This window comes from Sturnus vulgaris, unplaced genomic scaffold (assembly GCF_052056855.1).
Source record: "Sturnus vulgaris isolate bStuVul1 unplaced genomic scaffold, bStuVul1.hap1 Scaffold_141, whole genome shotgun sequence".
Taxonomy (NCBI): Eukaryota; Metazoa; Chordata; class Aves; order Passeriformes; family Sturnidae; genus Sturnus; species Sturnus vulgaris.
This window is the reverse complement of record NW_028276063.1, coordinates 627,010-650,354: the sequence shown is the minus strand read 5'-3', so window position 1 is coordinate 650,354 and position 23,345 is coordinate 627,010. Positions and strand designations below refer to the sequence as shown.

Genomic DNA, 23,345 nt, shown 5'->3' with positions numbered 1-23,345 from the left:
TCAGCCTCTGGAGCACTGGGGCTCTGTGCTTTCCTTCCTAGGGAAATAAACCATCCCTCTTTCCTGCTGCCCAAGGCTGAAATTGCTACTCCCCCTAAAATGTTCTCTATCTGCAAGGGTTCTTCAAGCCAAAATCTGCCAGGACAGACAGCTCTGGCTGGCCTTGGCCTCCTGCAGGCAGTCTCTCATCTAACACCAAACATGGGGCTCTGCATTTTCCTTCCTGTGGAAAAGAACTGCCCTTCTCAACGAGGTGTCAATGGCCAAAATTGGGATTCTACAGCTAAAATTCCATCTATCCGAGGACTGCACCCAGAAAAAAGTAGCCAGGACAGACAGGTCCTGCCTTGTTGTCTGGTGATTTTCTTCGACTATGAGCAGAATGTTCTCTTTTGCCAAGACCTTGGAGAGGGCCCAGAGATCTCCCCAGGTGGGGTTTGGAAGCTGCAAGCATATGAACACTGTACAGGGGCAAAGGAGCTCTGTGCTCAATGGAGTGGAGACTGAGGAGAGCAAAGGAGAGCCCTGGGAGGGGCTGAAGGTCAGTTTCAGAGATGGTGGATCCTTATGATATAGCAGAAAACAGCCTGAGAATTAATTAATTAATGCCAAGGGAAATTGATGTGGACCAGACTGGACACAAGGAGAAAGGAATTTCTCTCCCAGGGCAGGGCTGTGGTGCAACCCGTCCCCCAGAAGGAGTGTGGGCCAGCCCAAGGCTTTGTGTGTGCAGGCAGAGGCAGGCAGGAGGCAGAGCTGTCAGCAAAGGAAGGGGCCAGCGAGGTGGGGCAGCCGGGGGATGACGACAGCCTGCAGGGACAGAGGCGCAGGGCATGGACACCGTAGGACAGCCTGGGCTGCAGAGGGCACAGGGATGGGCAGCAGCTGAAAGGCCCTGACACAGCCAACTCCTGCAGCACTTGGGCCATGCACGCTGGCCCTGGGCCTGAGGCCAGCAGGGGACAAGTGAGCCTTGCTGTGCTGGGGCCTCATTGCCTCCTTGTCCCTGCTCAGCAGCCTGGCAGGGGCCACCCCATGGTGCTGCCCTTGGCATTGCACATGCCCAGAGCCCAGTGGCCCGGGAAGAGCCCTGAGCAATGAGGGAGGGACAGGATGTGCCTTGCCAGGGGCTGGGGCTCAGCCCTTGGCCCTTTGCATTCCTGAAACACATCCAGGTTTGCTCAGCATCACAGACACCTTTCCCTTGTTTGTCCCCCCTGTCATCACTGCCTCCAGTGTTCTGCTCGAACCCTGTGATAAATGTGATTCGTGCTAAATAAATTGTAACTATATTTACAAAATTTTATTTAGATCAAAAGAAGACTTTTTTTACAGAATGAGTGGGGAGATGGGTGAGACAGGTCAAAGGACATCTTCCAGATGTTGGGAGTTGAACAAGGATGCTGGAAGGGAATCGTAGAACGACAAAGGTCTGATAAGTACCATCTAGAAATAGAGTTTCAACCTTGAAATGGGCCAAGATGAGACGATTCCAGGCATGGGATTTAATTAGAGTCTTATGGAAAACATCTGTTCAGTCACATAGTGAGCATGCACTACCTGCAGGTCACAGCTCGGTCATTGATGAAGACGACGAGCCTTCATCAGAAATAAAACCCTCAAAAGGATGAGAGACCCCCTAACCCATCAGTAGAGCATGCTCCGTACACACAGTGACGTAGACTTTAGGAATAGAAACTAGGAGGAGTTTTCCAGACACTTGTGTAGCATATAGTATATAAGGGGGATTGTTAGCCTGGATGCTTTGGTACGTGAGGAGGGGCGAGTCCCTCCCCGTATCCCCGGCTGGGGAGCCCCTCCCTGGTCGGTTTTGCTCATGCTTTATATGAACCTCAATTATACTAAATTACTTACTGCCAAATTTTACTTATCCTAAAATATATGTATTCAATACTTCGATTGTATTGATCTCCAATACTTTGATTGTATACATTTATAATTGTTACTATTAAAAATTTGCTGCTACATTTAATCTTGCTGCTTGATAAATTGGAAAAATAAAAAAACATTCATAACAATAGGGACCCCAAAATAATTTTAGGGCAACGTCTAAAATTACACTTGAGGACCCCAAAATTTCAAAACTTCCCAATAGGGACCTAAATAGTCCCATGTTTGGACCCAAAATTAAAACAAAATCCCGGTGGAGACCCCACAATTCTCACAATTCTCAATATGCGCCGAAAAACTGCAAACAACTACAAAACTACAACTCCAACACTACAAAATTCCCTTTAATTACACCAACGTTTCCTTATGGGGAACCCAAAGTTCCCAAGTGACATTTCCGCCACATTTTCTTTAAGGACTCCAAAATTCCCAAAAATCCTCAATAGGAGCCACAGAATTCCCTTCAGGAGCCCCAGTAATTCCCTGGACAGAGCACAAAATTCCCAAGAACTCCCTTTAAGAATCCTAAAATTCCCCTAGAGAGCCTGAAACCCACCTGGACCCTTTAGATCCACTCTAGACCTCCCAGACCCCTTTTAGAAACCTCCCAGAGTCCCCCAAATCCCCTAGAGACAAACACAAATCCCATATACAGATCCCCAGTTCCCTACAGCTCCCCTGTAGACCTCCCAGACCCCATTTAGGGAGCCCCAGAGCAGCCCAAATCCCCTATAAAGTCCCCCAGAATCCCCCCAGGGCTGTAAAACCTCCACCAGCAGTCTATAGATGCCGGATAGACCTATCAATCACCCATAAGGGACCCCCAGAGACCCCAAATCCTCTATTAGCAAGCCCAAATCCTCTATAGAAATCCTCAGACCCCCCCCCCAGTCCCCAATAGATCCCCTATAGATCCCCTATGGATCCCCCCAGCCCCACCGTAGCTCTCGGACATGCTGAAGCCGGGCAGGCAGACAGGGAGCAAAGATGGCGGCGCCCGGAAGGCACCTCCGAGTGTTCTGAGCATGCGCGAGAGGAACGCGCCCTGAGATGGGCGGGGCTTGGAGGGGAAAGGGGCGTGGTGAACACATGGGCTCGGTCGGAAAGAAAGGGGCGGGGCTAAAGATAGACGGGGCTGTGACTAGAGAGGGGCGGGGCCAAGGAAAGGGCGGGGACTGTGAGGGAAAAGGGGCGGGGCCAAGGAAAGGGCAGGAACTGTGAGGGAAAGGGGCGGGGCCAAGGAAAGGGCGGGAACTGTGAGGGGAAGGATCGAGGCCAAAGGGCCACGCAGTCCCAAAAGGCTCTGGTTTGGCTTAAAATCTCCAAGAAAAGATCAGAAATCCAGCCTAAATCTACCAGGTTTGGGCTAAAATCAGCCAAACGGGCCTCAACTCCACACAAAGGTGATCTAAAATCATACACATGAGCCTTGCAGAGTCCAAAAGTGGCCTAAAATCCAGCCTAAACCTGCCCAGTTTGGTATAAAATCACCCAAATAGGCCTAAAATCTTTGGGACCAAGACTGTCACAAGAAATGGCATCAGCACCAAGAATGAGACCAAAATCAGAATGGACACCGAGACCAAGAATGAGAACAGATCCAACACCGGAACTGAGACCAGCACCACTCCAGAACTGGAACTAGGACTAGGACCAAGACCGAGACTGAGAGTGTGACCAGCACCAGAACTGGCACTGAGACCAAAACTGAGGCCCACACTGACACAGGAACCGGCACTGGGAGGGCTCCAGGACTGCTCTGGGACCGGCACTGGCACTGTGAGAACTCTGGGACTGAGACAGAGTGGGACCAGAACAAGCACAGAGACTGACATCGGCACCAACACCGAGACTGGCACCTCTCTGGGACCGGGCCTGAGGCTGAGATTGGCACTGGGAGCACAACAGGATCAACACCAGCACCAACACTGGGACCGAGACCACTCCACGAATTAGACCAAGACCAAGAGTGAAACAAGAACCGGCACTGGCACTGAGACTGGCACCGCTGTAGGACTGAGAATGAGACCCAGACCAGCACCGGGACAGAGACCGACACCGGCAGCGCTCCGGGATCTCCGCGTTCCCTCCGGGGAGTTTTGGCTGCGCCCCCGCACGGGACTGGGCAGGACTGGGAGGGACCCCTGGGTGGGGCAGGACAGCCTCGGCTCCCATCGTTCTGGTGCAGCCATCCTGGTCCATATGGTCCCAGTCCACGTGATCCCAGTTTGTACAATCCCAGCCCATGTGATCCCAGTCTGTACAATCCCAGTCCATGTGATCCGTTTGTACAATCCCAGTCCATGTGATCCCAGTCTATACAATCCCAGTCCATGTGATCCGTTTGTACAATCCCAGTCTGTTTGGCCCTGATCCAACTGGTCCCAGTCTGTGCAGTCCCAGTCTGGAGGATCCCAGTCCATGTCATCCCAGCCCCCATGATCCCAGTCTGCATGGTCCTGCATGGCTCACACTGCCAGGGTCTGGAGTTCCAGTTCCCAGCCAGGAAAAGATGTTCATGCCCTTGAAGGCAAAGCTCTTCAGAAGGGGCCAAAAGCCAAGTGCAGCAAGATCTTACAGGGACATTTCACTGCCAGCCTTCCTAACTTCACCCATGGCTGTTGGAGCTCCTGCACTGGGAATTAAATCAGGGGAGGGTCTTTGGTGGGAGCTGCCCTGGGTCAAGGGAGACCCTGAGAGAAAAACAGAGCAGGCAGAGAGAGACAGGAGAGAAAGGAGGACACAAACACAATCAGCTGAGAAGGTGCCACTGAAAACAGAACTGCAACTGACTGGAAGTGAATGGGACAGAAGTCAGGAATTGTGAAGCTTTTATTTACTATGAAATCCATCCCTTGGCAGCCAGCCCCACACAATCTCAATCCCAGCACTCCAAATTTGGATCCCATTTCTCCCAATCTCCTTCCAACTCCTTCTCACCCTGGTGGCTGTGGAATCCAGTAAGGTTCACGTGGGATTGAGTTGTCTTGAGGATCCACTTTGCAGTTGGATTGAGCCATTTTGGATTAAAACTGAGGTGCTTTCAGAGGGATTTGAGAGGTTTTTAGGTGACCTAAATCCTCTTGGCTTTTGGTGTGAAAAGAAATGGAGAAGAGAGAAAAACTAAGGCCAAAACAAAAGGATAACCAGCCAGGTGTCTTCCCCAGATGGATCCCAGGGAATGTGGGTCACCAGGGCTCAGCTCAACATGAGTTCTGCAGTGGGGGATGGAGTTGGAGCAGCACACAAGATTTTCTTGCACTAGGGGGATTTACAGGGATTGCATTAATGCTGCCTCTGTTGGTGTCTGTTCAAAGCTGAGCTCTGAGAGAAGTTTGTCCCACACTCAGGATACTCGTAGGGCCTCCCCCCAGTGTGGACACTTTGGTGGCAGATCAGGCTGGAACGCTGCCTGAAGGCCTTCCCACAATCCCCACATTTGTATGGCCTTTTCCCAGTGTGGATGTTCTGGTGGCGGATCAATGTGCTGCGTTCACTGAAGCTCTTCCCACACTGCTCACATTTGTGAGGCTTTTCCCCAGTGTGGATGCGCCGGTGTCTGGTGAGGTGGGAGTTTCGCCTGAAGCCCTTCCCACAGTCGGAGCACTGGAAAGGCCTCTCCTCCCTGTGTGTCTGGAAGTGCCTGAGGAGATGGGAGCTGGTGGTAAGCCTCTTCCCACACTTGGAACACTCGTAGGGCCTCTCCCCAGTGTGGACACTTTGGTGGCGGATCAGGTGGGAACGCTGCCTGAAGTCCTTCCCACACTCCTCACACTTGTATGGTCTTTTCCCAGTGTGGATGTTCTGGTGGCAGATCAATGTGTTGCGCTCACTGAAGCTCTTCCCACACTCCCCACACTCGTAGGGCCTCTCCCCAGTGTGTATCTTCTGGTGGCGGATCATGCTGTTCCTCCACCTCAAGCTGATCCCACACTCCGAGTACTTGTGGGGCTTCTCCCCATTACAAAGCTGCTCATGGACCACCAGCTCCAAGCTCTGGCTCCATCTCTGGTCGTCCCCCCGGCCCAGGCTGGGGCTTTCCTCCTCAGATCCCCGCCATCTGCGTTTGCAGCCCCTCCTCGTGCGGGATCTCCGCGGCTTTTCCTCCCCGTTGCATTCCTGTGCAGTGGAGCCGCTCCAAACGGCCTCTTCCACGAGGTTCTGCCGCGGGGATTTGTCCTCCCTGCTCTCCGTGCTCAGCTGCTTGTCTGGGGCAGGAAGGACAAGCAGAGGATGGGATTTGCCTCCGTGCCAGAGGGAAGGGGAAGGAGATCCCCCCAGCGCGTCCCCGGCAGGACGGCGTCAGCAGCGGGGTTGTCCTGCAGCCGGGGGCCGTGCTGGGCTGGGAGATGGAGCAGGACAGAGGAGGAAAGGGGCACTGACTTCCTCCTCACCTGCCTGCGGCTCCCAGGCCATCTTCCTCTTCCTCGCAGCCTCCTCCTTCTCCATCGGGCCAAGGGTTTGGGAATGGGAAATCCTGGTTTGGGGAAAAACAAGGGATGTGTGCGTTGTGTTCCAGGTTCCTCCTGCCCAACTCCATCTCTAGAAGTCCCCGAGCATCTCGGGTCCATAAAAACTTCCCAAACACCAACATTCAGCCCTGAAAATGCCTCCCACGAGTTCCTGGGAATGGTCCCTCCCCTTTGGTGTTTGGGGGTTCCCCCCTGTCTCAGCTGCTGGGGGTCACGCTTGTATTGGGGGTCCCCCATCTACTCGGTCCCCGCCCTCCCCAGGCTGCTGGGAGTCCCAGCAATCCAAAAAGCTCCCCCCTCTTCTGTCTCTCCATTTAGGGATGGTGGGTGTTTTTGCAGTCCCTTCTCCCCTTATTCTCTGCTTTGGGGTGCAGGGGGTCCAGGGAGTCCCCCCTGCCCCTCTCCAGGCTGTTGAGGGTTCCAAAATCCCGGCGCTCCCCCCTCTCTGGGCTCCCCACTTTGGGGGCCTGGGGGACACAGGGCTCTGCTCCTCCAGGGTGCCTCTGCCGGCAGCCGCCACCGGGACCCCCCAATGTCCCCCGTGGAGCATTTTCTGATCAGATTTGGAGCTCTGCATTCTCCAAACATCCCCCCTGCCCAAAAAAATACACAAAGCACCCTGAGAGACGCTGGGAGTATTCTAGAGAAAACTGGGTGCAACTGGGATCAAACTGGGGGCAGGTGAACCATGCTGAGGTAACTGGGAGTGGCCGGGAAGGACTATGAGATTGTTCAGGGCAACTGGGATGTGGTTACTACGCTGCAAAGAGAGAGAAAAGACAGCAACACACACGGACCTCTTTTGGGGAAAAAAGGCCAACTTTATTGTACGGACATCCCGTATTTAAAGTGTGTTACGTGCAGTTAGGACAGGACAGTAGTTCATTGGACAATTGGGAAAAATATCCCTGGGACAGCATGTCCGGATGTCCCATGGGAAAGACACCAGGTGTTAATCTTTATTATGAATTCCCTTCTGTTTTTCACCAAGTTATCGCTCTGGGAGACTGCGTCCCTAACTGAAGCTGTAGTCAGCTTGTCAGCCTGGGAATGGACCTGAGAGACAGGAGAAATCCAGGCCTGAAAAGAATTGCCAAGCTGCAATTTCCTAGCTCTCTAAATGTGAGTGTCCACACTGGGATATTCTGGGAATGTCTGAGACCATAGGGCTGGTGACTGGGACCTAACTGGGAGCGACTGGGAATCTCCTGAAGGAAAAATGGGACCATGCTGGGGCAACTGGGGGAAGTGTGAGTGACTGGGGCCCTGCTGGAAGAGACTGGCATCATACTGGACTCATACTGGGATCTTACTGGCAGTTGCAGGGGCTATGCTAGGGGCAACTGGGAGAACTGGGAACGCATTGGACACAAGTGGTGTTGGAAATCGTATCCTTGCAAAAATCTTTGCATAACTTTAGTCGAGGGGATTAATTTGCCCTACAAAAAGACTTCTTTGTTTCTTTCCAGGGCATTGCTGCACCAGGTGGGGTCTGATGAACACAACACATCAACAGACTGGGAGCAGCTTAAAGATCAAGGGCCATCAGCGGCCATTAACAGAACATCAGCGGCCACCGAGGAACATCTACCCCAGACTCTGCCTCTGGCAGAATTGCAGACATCTCCTCTGAAAAGACTGATAAGAAAATCAGGGAATCAAGACGGAATTAACAGCAGAAGGGAAGAAATCCAGATCCAAAAGAAGGCCAAATATTAGGAATTGAATATTTGCACCTTGAGACCAAAGAACACTAACTCAATTCATTTCCATGAGCATTGACTGTATAAAAGATCTGAAAATTTTCCTGAAAAGGGAGTGTCATGGAATGATTGTCTCTGCACAGCTGGGTTATGTCTTGATGAGATTTCTGTGGTACACCCGGGCCACAACATCGTGGCCAGAAAATACAGAAATGCCTTGACTCTCTACATTTAAAATTGTTGTTAAAAGTATTTTTGTTTCTCTTTTAGTTTCGGTTATCATGGGAGGACGTGGGCGAAACTGGGACCGTGCTGGGGCAAATTGCATCATAATAGGGAATGACTGGGACTGTCTGGGCTCTTGCCGGGAGCAACAGGATCATACTGGGAGCGACTGGGCTCATACTGGGAGCAGCCACTCCCGGCTCCCGCACCCCCGAACCCCTTTCCCGGCCATGCCGCCCCTCCAGCCCCAGCACCCCCCGCCGGGGTCCCGGCAATCCCTGGGGTCCCCCCCTCTCGGGCTCCCCGCTTTGCCCTTCTGGGGCTCTCCTGTCTCTGGGCTCCCGCTCAGGGAAGCCGCGGCTCTCCCGGGGCTCCCCCAAACCGGTGTCCCCCCGCCGATCCCGCCGCTCCCGCGCGCTCCCCACCTGGCCCCGGCACAGCTCGCAGGGCCCGGCCCGGGAAGCCCAACCCCCACCGCGGGGGGACCCGCATCCCCCCGGGCCCCGCCGGGGCTCTGCCGCCACCCACCGGGACCCCCAAAAACACCTCCCGGGGACCCCCCGATGTCCCCCCGAGGGCCATCTGCGCCTCTGCAGCCCTGCAACATCCAAACATTCCCCCCCAAAAAACCCCAAACCCAGGGACACCCCGGGATATTCGGGGCGAGCTCCCCCTCCCCGGGCACCTGCGGGATGGGTGGCGATGGTCCCGGGGGGCTGCGAGTTCAGGGAGCTCCGGGGTCGCGCGCTTGATTCGCTCCTTCTCTGCTCCTGCTTCCTGCTGCCGCTCCGCCTCTTCCTCCCTCCCTCCTCCTCCTCTCCCGTTCCGAGCCCCGAACTGGGAGGGGATGGGGCAAGGAAAGGGCGGGAACTGTGAGGGGAAAGGGGCGGGGTCAAGGAAAGGGCGGGAACTGTGAGGGGAAAGGGGCGGGGTCAAGGGGCCGCGCGGTTCTCAAAGGTTGTGGTTTGGCCTAAAATCAGCCAGAAAGCACCTAAAATGCAGCATAAACCCACCAGGTACGGCATAAATCAGCTAAACGGGCCTCAAATCCACACAAAGGGTTCTAAAATTATCGAAATGAGCCTTGCATTGTCTGACAGGGCCTAGAATCCAAACCTAATCTTCCCAGGTTGGTATAAAATCACCTAAATGGACCAGAAATCTTTGGGACCAAGACCAAGACCTGGCACTAGAACTGGGACCAGCTCCAAGAATGAGACAAAAATCAGAATGGAGACCGAGATCAAGACTAAGAACAGAACTGACACCAGAACTGAGACCAGCACCCCTCCAGAACTGGAACTAGGACTGGCACCAAGACTGAGAACCGAAACAGAAACCAAAAGCTGAACTGGCACTGGGACCAAGACTGAGACCACCACCAACACTGGGACTGACACCAGGAGTGCTCCAGGACTGCTCTGGGACCAGCACCAGCCGGGACTGAGACTGAGAGCAGCACCAGAACCAGCACCGAGACTGGCACCGCTGTGGGACGGGACCTGAGTCTGGGATTGGCACTGGGAGCACTCCAGGACCAACACCAGCACCAGTACCAACACTGCGACCAGAACCACTTCGAGACTGAGACCAAGACCAAACCTGTGACCAAGACTGAGACTGAAACCAGAACCAGCACTGGCACCAGGACTGGAACCGCTGTAGGACCAAGACTGAGACCCAGACCAGCACCGGGACAGAGACCGACACCGGCAGCGCTCCGGGATCTCCGCGTTCACTCCGGGGAGTTTTGGCTGCGCCCCCGCACAGGACTCGGCAGGACCGGGAGGGACCCCTGGGTGGGGCAGGACAGCCTCGGTTCCCATCGTTCTGGTGCAGCCATCCCGGTCCATATGGTCCCAGTCCATGAGATCCCAGTTTGTACAATCCCAGTCCATGTGATCCCAGTTTGTACAATCCCAGTCCATGTGATCCCAGTTTGTACAATCCCAGTCCACGTGATCCCAGTCTGTACAATCCCACTGTGTTTGGCCCTGATCCAACTGGTCCCAGTCTGTGCAGTCCCAGTCTGGAGGATCCCAGTCCATGTCATCCCAGCCCCATGATCCCAGTCTGGATGCTCCTGCATGGCTCACACTGCCAGGGTCTGGAATTCCAGTTCCCAGCCAGGAAAAGATGTTCCTGCCCTTGAAGGCAAAGCTCTTCAGAAGGGGCCAAAAGCCAAGTGCAGCAAGATCTTACAGGGACATTTCACTGCCAGCCTTCCTAACTTCACCCATGGCTGTTGGAGCTCCTGCACTGGGAATTAAATCAGGGGAGGGTCTTTGGTGGGAGCTGCCCTGGGTCAAGGGAGACCCTGAGACAGAAACAGAGCAGGCAGGGAGAGACAGGAGAGAAAGGAGGATACAAACACAATCAGCTGAGAAGGTGCCACTGAAAACAGAACTGCAACTGACTGGAAGTGAATGGGACAGAAGTCAGGAATTGTGAAGCTTTTATTTACTATGAAATCCATCCCTTGGCAGCCAGCCCCACACAATCCCAATCCCAGCGCTCCAAATTTGGATCCCACTTCTCCCAATCTCCTTCCAACTCCTTCTCACCCTGGTGGCTGTGGAATCCAGTAAGGTTCCTGGGGGATTGAGTTGTCTTGAGGATCCACTTTGCAGTTGGATTGAGCCATTTTGGATTAAAACTGAGGTGCTTTCAGAGGGATTTGAGAGGTTTTTAGGTGACCTAAATCCTCTTGGCTTTTGGTGTGAAAAGAAATGGAGAAGAGAGAAAAACTAAGGCCAAAACAAAAGGATAACCAGCCAGGTGTCTTCCCCAGATGGATCCCAGGGAATGTGGGTCACCAGGGCTCTGCTCAGCATGAGTTCTGCAGTGGGGGATGGAGTTGGAGCAGCACACAAGTTGTTCTTCCACTAGGGGTATTTACAGGGATTGCATTAATGCTGCCTCTGTTGGTGTCTGTTCAAAGCTGAGCTCTGAGAGAAGTTTGTCCCACACTCAGGATACTCGTAGGGCCTCCCCCCAGTGTGGACACTTTGGTGGCCGATCAGGCTGGAACGCTGCCTGAAGGCCTTCCCACAATCCCCACATTTGTATGGCCTTTTCCCAGTGTGGATGTTCTTCTGGCGGATCAATGTGCTGCGTTCACTGAAGCTCTTCCCACACTGCTCACATTTGTGAGGCTTTTCCCCAGTGTGGATGCGCCGGTGTCTGGTGAGGTGGGAGTTTCGCCTGAAGCCCTTCCCACAGTCGGAGCACTGGAAAGGCCTCTCCTCCCTGTGTGTCTGGAAGTGCCTGAGGAGATGGGAGCTGGTGGTAAGCCTCTTCCCACACTTGGAACACTCGTAGGGCCTCTCCCCAGTGTGGACACTTTGGTGGCGGATCAGGTGGGAACGCTGCCTGAAGCCCTTCCCACACTCCTCACACTTGTATGGTCTTTTCCCAGTGTGGATGTTCTGGTGGCAGATCAATGTGTTGCGCTCAGTGAAGCTCTTCCCACACTGCTCACACTCGTAGGGCCTCTCCCCAGTGTGTATCTTCTGGTGGCGGATCATGCTGTTCCTCCACCTCAAGCTCATCCCACACGCTGAGCACTTGTGGGGCTTCTCCCCATTACAAAGCTGCTCATGGACCACCAGCTCCAAGCTCTGGCTCCATCTCTGGCCGCCCCCCCGGCCCAGGCTGGGGCTTTCCTCCTCAGATCCCCGCCATCTGCGTTTGCAGCCCCTCCTCGTGCGGGATCTCCGCGGCTTTTCCTCCCCGTTGCATTCCTGTGCCGTGGAGCCGCTCCAAACGGCCTCTTCCACGAGGTTCTGCCGCGGGGATTTGTCCTCCCTGCTCTCCGTGCTCAGCTGCTTGTCTGGGGCAGGAAGGACAAGCAGAGGATGGGATTTGCCTCCGTGCCAGAGGGAAGGGGAAGGAGATCCCCCCAGCGCGTCCCCGGCAGGACGGCGTCAGCAGCGGGGTTGTCCTGCAGCCGGGGGCCGTGCTGGGCTGGGAGATGGAGCAGGACAGAGGAGGAAAGGGGCACTGACTTCCTCCTCACCTGCCTGCGGCTCCTGGGGCATCTTCGTCTTCCTCGCAGCCTCCTCCTTCTCCATCGGGCCAAGGGTTGGGAATGGGAAATCCTGGTTTGGGGAAAAACAAGGGATGAGCGCATTGTGTTGTGGGTTCCTCCTGCCCAACTCCATCCCTACAAGTCCCCGAGCATCTCGGGTCCATAAAACCTCCCAAACACCAACATTCAGCCCTGAAAATGCCTCCCACGAGTTCCTGGGAATGGTCCCTCCCCTTTGGTGTTTGGGGCTTCCCCCCTGTCTCAGCTGCTGGGGGTCACGCTTGTATTGGGGGTCCCCCATCTACTCGGTCCCCGCCCTCCCCAGGCCGCTGGGAGTCCCAGCAATCCAAAAAGCTCCCCCCTCTTCTGTCTCTCCATTTAGGGATGGTGGGTGTTTTTGCAGTCCCTTCTCCCTTTATTCTCTGCTTTGGGGTGCAGGGGGTCCAGGGAGTCCCCCCTGCCCCTCTCCAGGCTGTTGAGGGTTCCAAAATCCCGGCGCTCCCCCCTCTCTGGGCTCCCCACTTTGGGGGCCTGGGGGACACAGGGCTCTGCTCCTCCAGGGTGCCTCTTCCAGCAGCCGCCACCGGGACCCCCCAATGTCCCCCATGGAGCATTTTCTGATCAGATTTGGAGCTCTGCATTCTCCAAACATCCCCCCTGCCCAAAAAAATACACAAAGCACCCTGAGAGACGCTGGGAGTATTCTAGAGAAAACTGGGTGCAACTGGGATCAAACTGGGGGCAGGTGAACCATGCTGAGGTAACTGGGAGTGGCTGGGAAGGACTATGAGATTGTTCAGGGCAACTGGGATGTGGTTACTACGCTGCAAAGAGAGAGAAAAGACAGCAACACACACGGACCTCTTTTGGGGAAAAAAGGCCAACTTTATTGTACGGACATCCCGTATTTAAAGTGTGTTACGTGCAGTTAGGACAGGACAGTAGTTCATTGCACAATTGGGAAAAATATCCCTGGGACAGCATGTCCGGATGTCCCATGGGAAAGACACCAGGTGTTAATCTTTATTATGTATTCCTTTCTGTTTTTCACCAAGTTATCGCTCTGGGAGACTGCGTCCCTAACTGAAGCTGTAGTCAGCTTGTCAGCCTGGGAATGGACCTGAGAGACAGGAGAAATCCAGGCCTGAAAAGAATTGCCAAGCTGCAATTTCCTAGCTCTCTAAATGTGAGTGTCCACACTGGGATATTCTGGGAATGTCTGAGACCATAGGGCTGGTGACTGGGACCTAACTGGGAGCGACTGGGAATCTCCTGAAGGAAAAATGGGACCATGCTGGGGCAACTGGGGGAAGTGTGAGTGACTGGGGCCCTGCTGGAAGAGACTGGCATCATACTGGACTCATACTGGGATCTTACTGGCAGTTGCAGGGGCTATGCTAGGGGCAACTGGGAGAACTGGGAACGCATTGGACACAAGTGGTGTTGGAAATCGTATCCTTGCAAAAATCTTTGCATAACCTTAGTCGAGGGGATTAATTTGCCCTACAAAAAGACTTCTTTGTTTCTTTCCAGGGCATTGCTGCACCAGGTGGGATCGGCTGAACACAACACATCAACAGACTGGGAGCAGCTTAAAGATCAAGGGCCATCAGCGGCCATTAACAGAACATCAGCGGCCACCGAGGAACATCTACCCCAGACTCTGCCTCTGGCAGAATTGCAGACATCTCCTCTGAAAAGACTGATAAGAAAATCAGGGAATCAAGACGGAATTAACAGCAGAAGGGAAGAAATCCAGATCCAAAAGAAGGCCAAATATTAGGAATTGAATATTTGCACCTTGAGACCAAAGAACACTAACTCAATTCATTTCCATGAGCATTGACTGTATAAAAGATCTGAAAATTTTCCTGAAAAGGGAGTGTCATGGAATGATTGTCTCTGCACAGCTGGGTTATGTCTGGATGAGATTTCTGTGGTACACCCGGGCCACAACATCGTGGCCAGAAAATACAGAAATGCCTTGACTCTCTCAATTTAAAATTGTTGTTAAAAGTATTTTTGTTTCTCTTTTAGTTTCCGTTATCATGGGAGGAAGTGGGCGAAACTGGGACCGTGCTGGGGTAAATTACATCATGATACGGAATCACTGGGACTGCCTGGGCTGCTACTGGGAGCAACAGGATCATACTGGGAGCGACTGGGCTCATACTGGGAGCAGCCACTCCTGGCTCCTGCACCCCCGAACCCCTTTCCCGGCCATGCCGCCCCTCCAGCCCCAGCACCCCCCGCCGGGGTCCCGGCAATCCCAGGGGTCCCCCCCTCTCGGGCTCCCCGCTTTGCCCTTCTGGGGCTCTCCTGTCTCTGGGCTCCCGCTCAGGGAAGCCGCGGCTCTCCCGGGGCTCCCCCAAACCGGTGTCCCCCCGCCGATCCCGCCGCTCCCGCGCGCTCCCCACCTGGCCCCGGCACAGCTCGCAGGGCCCGGCCCGGGAAGCCCAACCCCCACCGCGGGGGGACCCGCATCCCCCCGGGCCCCGCCGGGGCTCTGCCGGCACCCACCGGGACCCCCAAAAACACCTCCCGGGGACCCCCCGATGTCCCCCCGAGGGCCATCTGCGCCTCTGCAGCCCTGCAACATCCAAACATCGCCCCGCCTGCCCACGAAAGAAAGAAAGGAAGGGGGTGCCCCAAATATATTTCGGGTGACCTCCAAATATCCCTCCCCCCTTCAAAAAAACCGTTCGGGACATTCAGGGCGAGCTCCCCCTCTCCGAGCACCTGCGGGATGCGGGGAACGATGCTCTGGGGGCGAAGGAGCTGCGGGTACAGAGAGCGGTGAAAGCTCGCGGTGCCTCCTCTGCCTGCTCCAGCTCCTCCTCCCCTGTCCCTCCTCCCCCTCCTCTGACCCTCCGGGGACTCTCGGGTGAGCGGGGCCGGGCCGGGACACGATGGGAGAGGGGTGGGGTCACCCCCAAACCGAGCTGGGGGGAGCGGAGGTTTGGGGAGGACAATGGCGAAAGGGGTGGGAGAGGGGCATGAGGGGAGGTGGGACAGCGGGAAAGGGGCTCCCAATGGGGGTCCCCCAGCTCACCCGAGCACCCCCAAGCCCCATCCCAGCCCCTCCAGTTCCCTCCACACCCCCGGCTGGGGGGGCTCAGCCCAGGACCCGTCGTGGTTCGGGGCTTCCCCGAGGGCAGCGAACGGGAGAGTTCCCGGCTCGGAGAGGCCGCAGCAGAGGAAGGGATCCTGTCCCTCTCTGAGAGCGTTGAAGGGTCTCCAGGCCCCTTTGAAGAGGAGTTTTACCTTTTTAAGGTTTTTTGCGGATCCAACATCTCCAAGAGTGTTTTTTCTGCCTCATTTTAGGGTGTTTGTGGTGCTCCAGCCCCTCAAGCCTCTTCTAAGGCGAGATTGTGACGGATTTAGGTGACATTTGTAGGGGCCCCCCCACTACAAGCCCCTGTAGGGGATGTTTTGGCGCCAGGGTGGATTTTTGGGGTTCTCTCGATCATCGCCGCTTTAAGGGGCTCCGCTATGTTCGGGCAGCACTGTAACTCCCCTTAAAAGGGCAACACCTCTCCCGTTGATTTTGGCAGTAGATCTCTGGGGGGGTTGGGGGTCCCGGGAGGGTTTGGGGGTACCTGGGCGATGCCGGTGCCAGAGCTGGGGACCCCGTGCCAGGAATGAACCTTCTCACTGCGCACGGGCAGCGTCAGCGTGTTCAGGGAGATCCTGGGGGGGCGCGGGGTCACCCAAATCCCAGGGGAGCACAAATGCTGAGGGACCCCCCGAACTGCCCTCCCCGCTGGATCTGCTGCAGGCAGGGGGACACCAACACTCGGCCCCCGACCCCCAACATCAGGGAGGGGCTGCGGCAGAAACGTGGGAAGGGCACGGAGAGGTGAGGGGGCACCCCCAAAATCCTGGAGGAGGGGACACGGGGGGACTCCCAGGAATCCCCATGGGAGGATGAGGGGAAATCGAGGAGGAGTCTGGGGGAGGCTGGGTGGATCTGCACAGGTGCCCGGGGAGAGGGACCTTGCCAAGAATATCCCGGGCAGTTTTTTTGAATGAGGGAGGGATATTTGGAGCTCACATGAAATATGCAGCCTCTGCTGCAGGAAGGGAGGTGATGTCAGGGATAGTCATAGGAGGTAATTGGTGTGCCTCTGGGCCTGAGCCCTGCTGGGCCTTGAGCTGTCATTTCTGCAGCTGCCTCCCTGCCAAGGATTTGCACAGGGCATGGAAAGAGTGTGCAGAGTGACCAGAGCCATCACAGAGCTCTGCAGGCCCTTCTGCAGCTTTGGCCATGTCCATTGACATCTGGCTCCCACAGCCTTACCCGACCTCCTTGCAGTGCCCAGTTCCCTAAGGCAGAAGGGGATCCCAGCACACCATGGAAATGGTTCTCATCTCTGCTCCCTTCTAGGTGAGCGTGCTAGGAATGTTATTCCAGCAGCTTGGCTTCATGAAGATTTGCAGCCTCTGGAGCCTCCTGCAGGTATCTTCTCAGCTTTCCACCAAGGAATAATCTTTGACAACCTGGCAGGAACCAGGTGACAGAAGCTTCTGTGGCTGTTGAGTTACAGGTGTGTCTGCAGGGAGCACTTTTCAAGCTCCAGGGCTGGTTGCTGCACACAAGCCGGGCTCCCATGGCAGGGGTGAGTGGTGTGTCCCTGCTGACCCCACAGGCTGAGCACTGCTGTTGTGGGATCCATTCATCTGAAATGGAAATACTTTCTCCTAAGGTCCTCCGAGAGGGAGGAATGAACCTACCAGAGACAATCAGTCCCTGAAGGCATCGAAATACACGGACAAGACACTGAGTGATCTGCAGAGATGCCATGGTGGGTGCATTTCCCTCAGCCTTCTCCTGACACTCAGCAGCTGGGGGCTTTCTCTGCACATCTGGACACGCCGTGCCCGGCACAGTGGGAAGGGATCCATGGCAGCCTCGCTGTCCCACTGCTGCTGTCACAGTCTGCAGGGCTGTTTCCCAGCCTGGCCTGGCTGCAGCTCCTCCCGAGCCTCTGCAGGAAAGCCTTTGGCATCAGCTGACAGGGAGCCCAAAGTGCCCCACAGGCCATGCACATCCTGATATCCTGTGAAATTTCCTGGCCTCAGGCTAGATAAGGAGGGGTGGCTGTTTGGAGGAGGGAGGGCCCCGTGGCAACTCCAATAGCCTGGGCTTTTTCCTGATCCTTATCCATGTCTTGGAGAAATATTACTTACTGAAGATGCCCCCTCCCCAATGGGGAATGGTTCCATCTGATCCAGCTGCGCCTCTTCCTTTCTCCAGAGGTGGACCAAAAGGCCTTGGTGAAGGCAGCGCTTCCTGGAGGAAGCAATGGCTCCGTGCCAGCCCCTGGTACACAAAGGGAGGAGATGCCAGGCAGAGCCACAGAAGGTGATTGCTGTGCCAGGCTCAGCCAGGCTGAGCAATCCTGCTGGGATCCCTCCGTGGGAGACACCGCCCAAAACCTGGGAGGGGCTGCAAGGGGTGACCATAGTGGGGAAAGGGCAGAGGGGGAGAGCAGGGCTCCAGTGTGTCCTGACAGGGCCTGGCTCTGTCCCCTTGGGCTGGGGGAGCTGTCACGGGCCAGGGAGGGTCGGGGCTGGCACTGGCTGCTCAGGGATGGGTTGGGCGCGGCTCCCTGGAAGCAGCGACTGCCCAAGCAGCTGCGCTGGCCCCGGGCTCTCCTCCCGGCCTCCTGGGCTTTGTTGGGTGGCACAGCCTGTGCCAAGGGGTGCCAAGGTGCCTGCAGGCCCCAGCTCTGGGGCAAACAGAGAACGTCCTGGCCGTATGCAGCGAGCTGCCAGCTCAGCAGTGGAGCACAGCACGGGCTCACGCTCCCCATTGCTCCCACAGATGTTATCCCTGAAACAGGAATAGATGCTCAGGATCCAGAGCCTTCCAAGAATTGTCTGCCCCCAGGATGTGCGCAGGTCCTGCATGATCGGCACAGTAGTGACAATGTTCACTGTGCCACTTGTCCTGCTCTGCTGCTATTTTGGCATTCGGAAGCTCTATCAGATGGGACGGTAAGTTGCTGTTTTTTCTCCGCAGTTTTATTAAAACTCTGCTCATTGCAGAGGTAGCCTGGCTCATGGTCATGCTGCTGTGGAGCTGTGGCAAGTCCCTGTTGTCCAAATAACTCTGATAAGGGTTCTGCTGCTGCCCAGTGCTTTAATTGGCCTCTTAATTGCTGGGCCTTGTCCTGGGGAGCCCACTGGGGCTGCAGCCAGTGCTGGCTCCCACTGAGGCTGCGTGGCCAAGAGCAGCCCCAGGAGCAGCGGCAGAGGCAGAGCAAGTTCACAACAATATTTGGGAATGCATTTCAGGATGGGAATGTGGTTATTTAGCAGCTCATGTAAAGCTTCATGGTAATAATGATGTTACAGGATGAGCAAATTTTCTACAATTCAGTGTTTAAACAAATCCAACCTGATGGAGGTTTGGCTTTGGTCTTGAGGCTTTGCTCTGTGTGTGAGCCCTGTTCTCGACTGATTTTGGATTCACTTTTGGGTGAAGGCTCATCCCAGCCCTGACCCTTGGCAGCTCTGGGCTCAAAGGGACAGCTGAGGCTGCACTGCACATGACTGGGGTGCAGGGCTCCATTATCAAAGGGCTTTGAGAAGTTTAAATTACTGTATTTTTACTACCTGGTTTTGTTTATGAAATTAATCCACTTTTTTTAAACCTAGCTTTAAAAAAATTTATTTTCTCTTGCTTTTACCAGTTATTTGATCTAGTGAATTATGGCATAATTATCCCATGGCTGAATTAGAAGACTGTATGTACTAGAAAATGAATTAATTTTTACATTCTTCTGTCTTTCACAGACTGATCAAACTTATGTTGGTTTGATGTGACCAACAGAAGAGTTTTGGTTGCTTTGAATTCAAACAAGGAGCAAAGCTGGAACCTGTTGAAATGAGTCTCTTGACTTCACAGCTAAAGCAAACTGCCAGGGCTCTTTTTTTTCAGCTTTGGGCGGGGATATAAAAATATACCAGCAGCATATACTATAAATAAATATATACTAAATATATAGCAGCAAATACTCCAGTAAATTAACAGATCTAAATGAGGGGTTTGGTGTGTTTGCTCACTAAGCCCTGAGTTCCTCAGAGCTGCAGCTCCCTGCTCTCTGTGCAGACACAGGCTGGCTATGGGTGACAGTGCTGTGTCTGGCCTGGTGCACACCAGCTCCACACAGGAGCTAAGGGATTATCCTTGCACACTCCATCCTGGAAGAACCGAGTTCATTGATGAATCTGACACAATTTTATGGCACGGCAGCAAAAAAAAAAAAAAAGGTCAGAATTGATTCCATTCCAAACACTTTACATTTTGCTGTGTGTAATGCAGATAGGAACCACAAGTTTCCTATTCATGCACTATTTGCTGTCTGAGAGCCCACAGTCCTCAAAGTCACAGGGCCTTGCAGAGCTGTGAGATGACTTTAAAAACAAAAACAACCTTTATGTGCAACACCTGTCTTCAAAACTTGACAATCCAAATCACAAGCTGATTCCTACTGGTAACTTGAAAAAACCCCAACCAAATAACAAAACCAAAACTGTGACCCAACAAAACAGGCAAACAAAACAACCACCAAGAAAAAAATCAAAACCCATACGAAAATTCCCACAAATCCAGAAAAATATAAAAATCAGGTGAAGGAGGCAGCGATCAAAGAGCAACAAATGGGCAGAGGAACTACAGAAAGGACAGATAATTAGAAAGGACAGGTAATCAGTGGCTATGGCACCAAACTAGCCAGGGGATCTGAGATACAGTTCCCACCCTTCTGAATACAAAATAAACAGAAAATAAATGATGATGATTGTGAAATGGGACTCTGCATGTTTAGCTTTAATATATCCATTGTGTGTAAGTTCTGTTTGCCTTGTTAAGTCACATCCTCTGGCAAGGGTCTTCTTCTGTCCAAAGAAAAACACTGCAGTGGAAGAGGAGGCCAGCTTGGAAAATATTAAAAGCAAGAGCTAGAAATAAAGTACTTGTTTTTAATATGTTGGTTGCTGTTTGATCATGGGTTTTTTGTCTGTCTTTGAAAGCAACCCCTTGGATGTTAATGCACGTAACAAGTCCTTTTTAAAGGGCTGTCTTTGCAAAACACCTGCTAATTTTGTGATGCAAGACAGAAACAGCTTCCTTTGGGCTACACCTGGAAGGCTTGAAAATGTGTTCCAGGAACTCGTGATATGACAGAGTCTGATTAACACAATTTAATGTCATGAAGTGCAAGATGTAAGTTATCCAGTAAAATCCTCAGAGTGTACTCTAACTTTGGGGTCTGTGACTCGCACTGGTGCTGCTTGGGAACTGTTCCTCCTCCCCTCCTCCCTCATCTCCCTCATCTCCTCTTGGAGGCTCACAATTACAGCAGAGACATGAGCCTGCATCGGGTCATTGATCATACTCTCAAAATTTCTAAGCTTGTTTGTTGCTTATTAGCAACAGAACCCACTGTTTCTTGGTTGTTATCAGCATTAATTGTTGCAATAAAGGTGTATTGAGATGGCCCCAGGTTTGCCAGATTCCACAACATCTGCCCTGTGCACCTGACCTTGTCAGGGTCATTGTCATGCTGTCCATCCCTCCCAAAGAGCACCTCCAGCACTGCCACTTCTCTCAGCTGTTGGATCCCTTCCTCAAGGGTCTTCCAAGGCATTCTATGGTGGTGCTCCTGCATTCTCTCTCTGTGGACAAATCTCTCTCTCACACTCATTAAAAGCCACTTCCAGAGGGAAAGGGGCCCTGGCTCCCTTACAAATACCTGGTCCACACCTGAGTCCTGGGTCAAGGATCCCAAATTCCTTGCCTCAGTACCATCCACTTGGATGCCTGTACCCATAAGGTCCCAGACCCGCAGTAACCAGGTTGTAAAAGCCTCGCTGCCCCATCATACAATGTCTTTTCACAGACTAGAGAGACTTTCCTATGACAGGGACTTGGTGATGATCTCAACCTCTGGCTCCCCTGCTGGTTGTGAGGGCCCTCCTTTCTTATTATCTAGGTGCTTTGTTTTCATCTTAGATTTCTTAGTTTCCATAAAGGTGACTCCTGCTGGCTGTGAGTGCCCTTGCAGGACAGCTGGAATCTGGACAGATGTAATGTCTGTGGGTTCCACTGCTGCACCATCAGACTCTCCCTCTTGAAGGCAGGGGGTGGGTTTCTCACCAGCTGGGGAAAGGTACTCCTTCAGCATCTGGCCCATCTCACACATCTCCTTCACTAGAACCCCCACCCAGTCTGGGTGGTTCCTTTCTGAGGCAGGCTGTGGGGCAGGGTCAGTCTCTGCAGCAGCATCTCTATTTCCTGGGGTAGGTATCAGGTTTGTTATCCAAGCCAATATTCCCTTATCTCTGACTGCTAAATAGAACAGGCATATCAGCAACACCAGCCACTGTATGATATCATTAGCATTTAGAGGACATTTTATCCCTTCAGAAACTGGTGGGGTAGACCCAAAAAACTGGGTAAAGGGTTGGGAGAAAAGTCTTCCCTGGTGTCATTCCCTCACAGTAGGTACCATTGTTAAAGTAATCCCAATAACACATTTAGAGTGTGATAGTCCTGAATCCATGTAGCCGCCTTCCAAAGAAGTTAAAAATCCATTAATTTCTCACCTTATTAACCCATAAAGCAAACTGGATAACAGCCGCAGTAGCTTTAGTTATAGGGCCTGCAAATGGGAGGAATACAGCCACGACCACGTGCCACCTGAACCAGAGTAAGCTAGACCACATGGTGCTACCCAATGAGGTTTCTATATCCAGCACACAAAAAACCAGGTTACCCAGGAGCTGTTATTCCTTCTTTCTCCCAGTGCCCTCAGACCCCACGTTGGGCACCAAAATCTGTCTTGGTTTGAAAGAAGGTGTCTGCCAAGAAAGGCAGAAGCCTAATTTTAAAATGGAGAATCTAAACTCCCACCCTCCAAATTATTATAATTTTGAAATTAAGAGGCTCTCTGGCAAAGGTATGGGAATAGGCATAACAGTTCTTTACTAGGAAAATTAAAATAGAAATATAGTATCAGAGAGTAAAAACCCAAAAATAACCCACTGGCAGTCAGAATACAACCTAACACCGTGTCAGTCAGGGTGCTGGTAGCAGTCTGATTGAATGGTGGCTGCAGTCCTCCTGGATGACAGATGTGGTTCAGTTGAAGCAGTGCTCCTGTAGAAACGTGCAGTTCTCCTCTGAAGGTCCAGTATTGATGTTGAAAGATCTAATTTTCCACTGCGATCCAGTGGAGAAAGACTCCCTTGGTGTTTCAAATCTCAGTTTTTATCTAGGTAGGAAAGGCTTGGCTCCTCCCCCTGGCTGGAGCATCTCCCAATGCAATGATGGAATTTTATCATTCATTCATTGGGAACGGAAGGGATGATGTAATTTTATCAGTCATACAGTATAACTCAATAGCCCATTAACAGATGATATCTTCCTGGAGGAAGGATGGACTGTGGAAAAGATAAAGATGACTGCTGCACCTGATTTTAACAGATGGCCCATTAGCAGAGGATATCTCCCAGAGAGATAAGGATCACTGCCCCAGCTGATTTCAACAGATGGTGATAGAATACATACTTTTTGTCCCATCCTGTATTGCAGCCTAAGACCAGGGGTCCAGGGGGGTCATGTTCCACCTCTCCTAGAGTGTGTGTGCTCCCCGTGGGGCCCCCACTCGGGTGTCACCTCCTTTTCTCTTCCCACAGAGCTGCTGAGCCGGCAGCAGCTGCAGCCCTGCCCCGTGGTATCAGGCTTGGGCAGGACCCCTGCTTTGTCCCCACACTGATTTGGGGGGGATCATGTGTTACCCCCAGCCCTGCTGCCACTCTGCCCCTCCCCAGCTGCTCCCAGTGTTCCCAATAAAGCTTACCAGTTTGCCCCAGTCATGTTTATTGTATGGAGGGACTGGGGAAGGACCTCAGTAAGTGCCACAGGGGGTTAGTGACTGGGTGGGGTCCAGGTGGGGAACGCTGGGTGCTGTGGGTCTGCCTGGACACTGCTGC

At 53.4% G+C, this 23,345-nt stretch overlaps 1 protein-coding gene across 1 annotated transcript in view; it reads right to left on the bottom strand.

Annotated features, from left to right (window-relative positions):
* Window positions 1-4,725: 4,725 nt before the first annotated feature.
* Window positions 4,726-23,345, bottom strand: part of LOC148219388 (uncharacterized) — a 198,893-nt gene continuing 180,273 nt past the window's right edge. The window contains exons 8-11 of the mRNA XM_088157664.1: window positions 11,231-11,851; window positions 7,140-7,143; window positions 6,306-6,384; window positions 4,726-6,119 (exon numbers count right to left, since the gene is read on the bottom strand). Coding sequence (XP_088013790.1) covers window positions 5,197-6,119; window positions 6,306-6,384; window positions 7,140-7,143; window positions 11,231-11,851 — 1,627 coding nt within the window. The 3' untranslated portion in view covers window positions 4,726-5,196. The remainder of the gene's footprint in view (window positions 6,120-6,305; window positions 6,385-7,139; window positions 7,144-11,230; window positions 11,852-23,345) is intronic.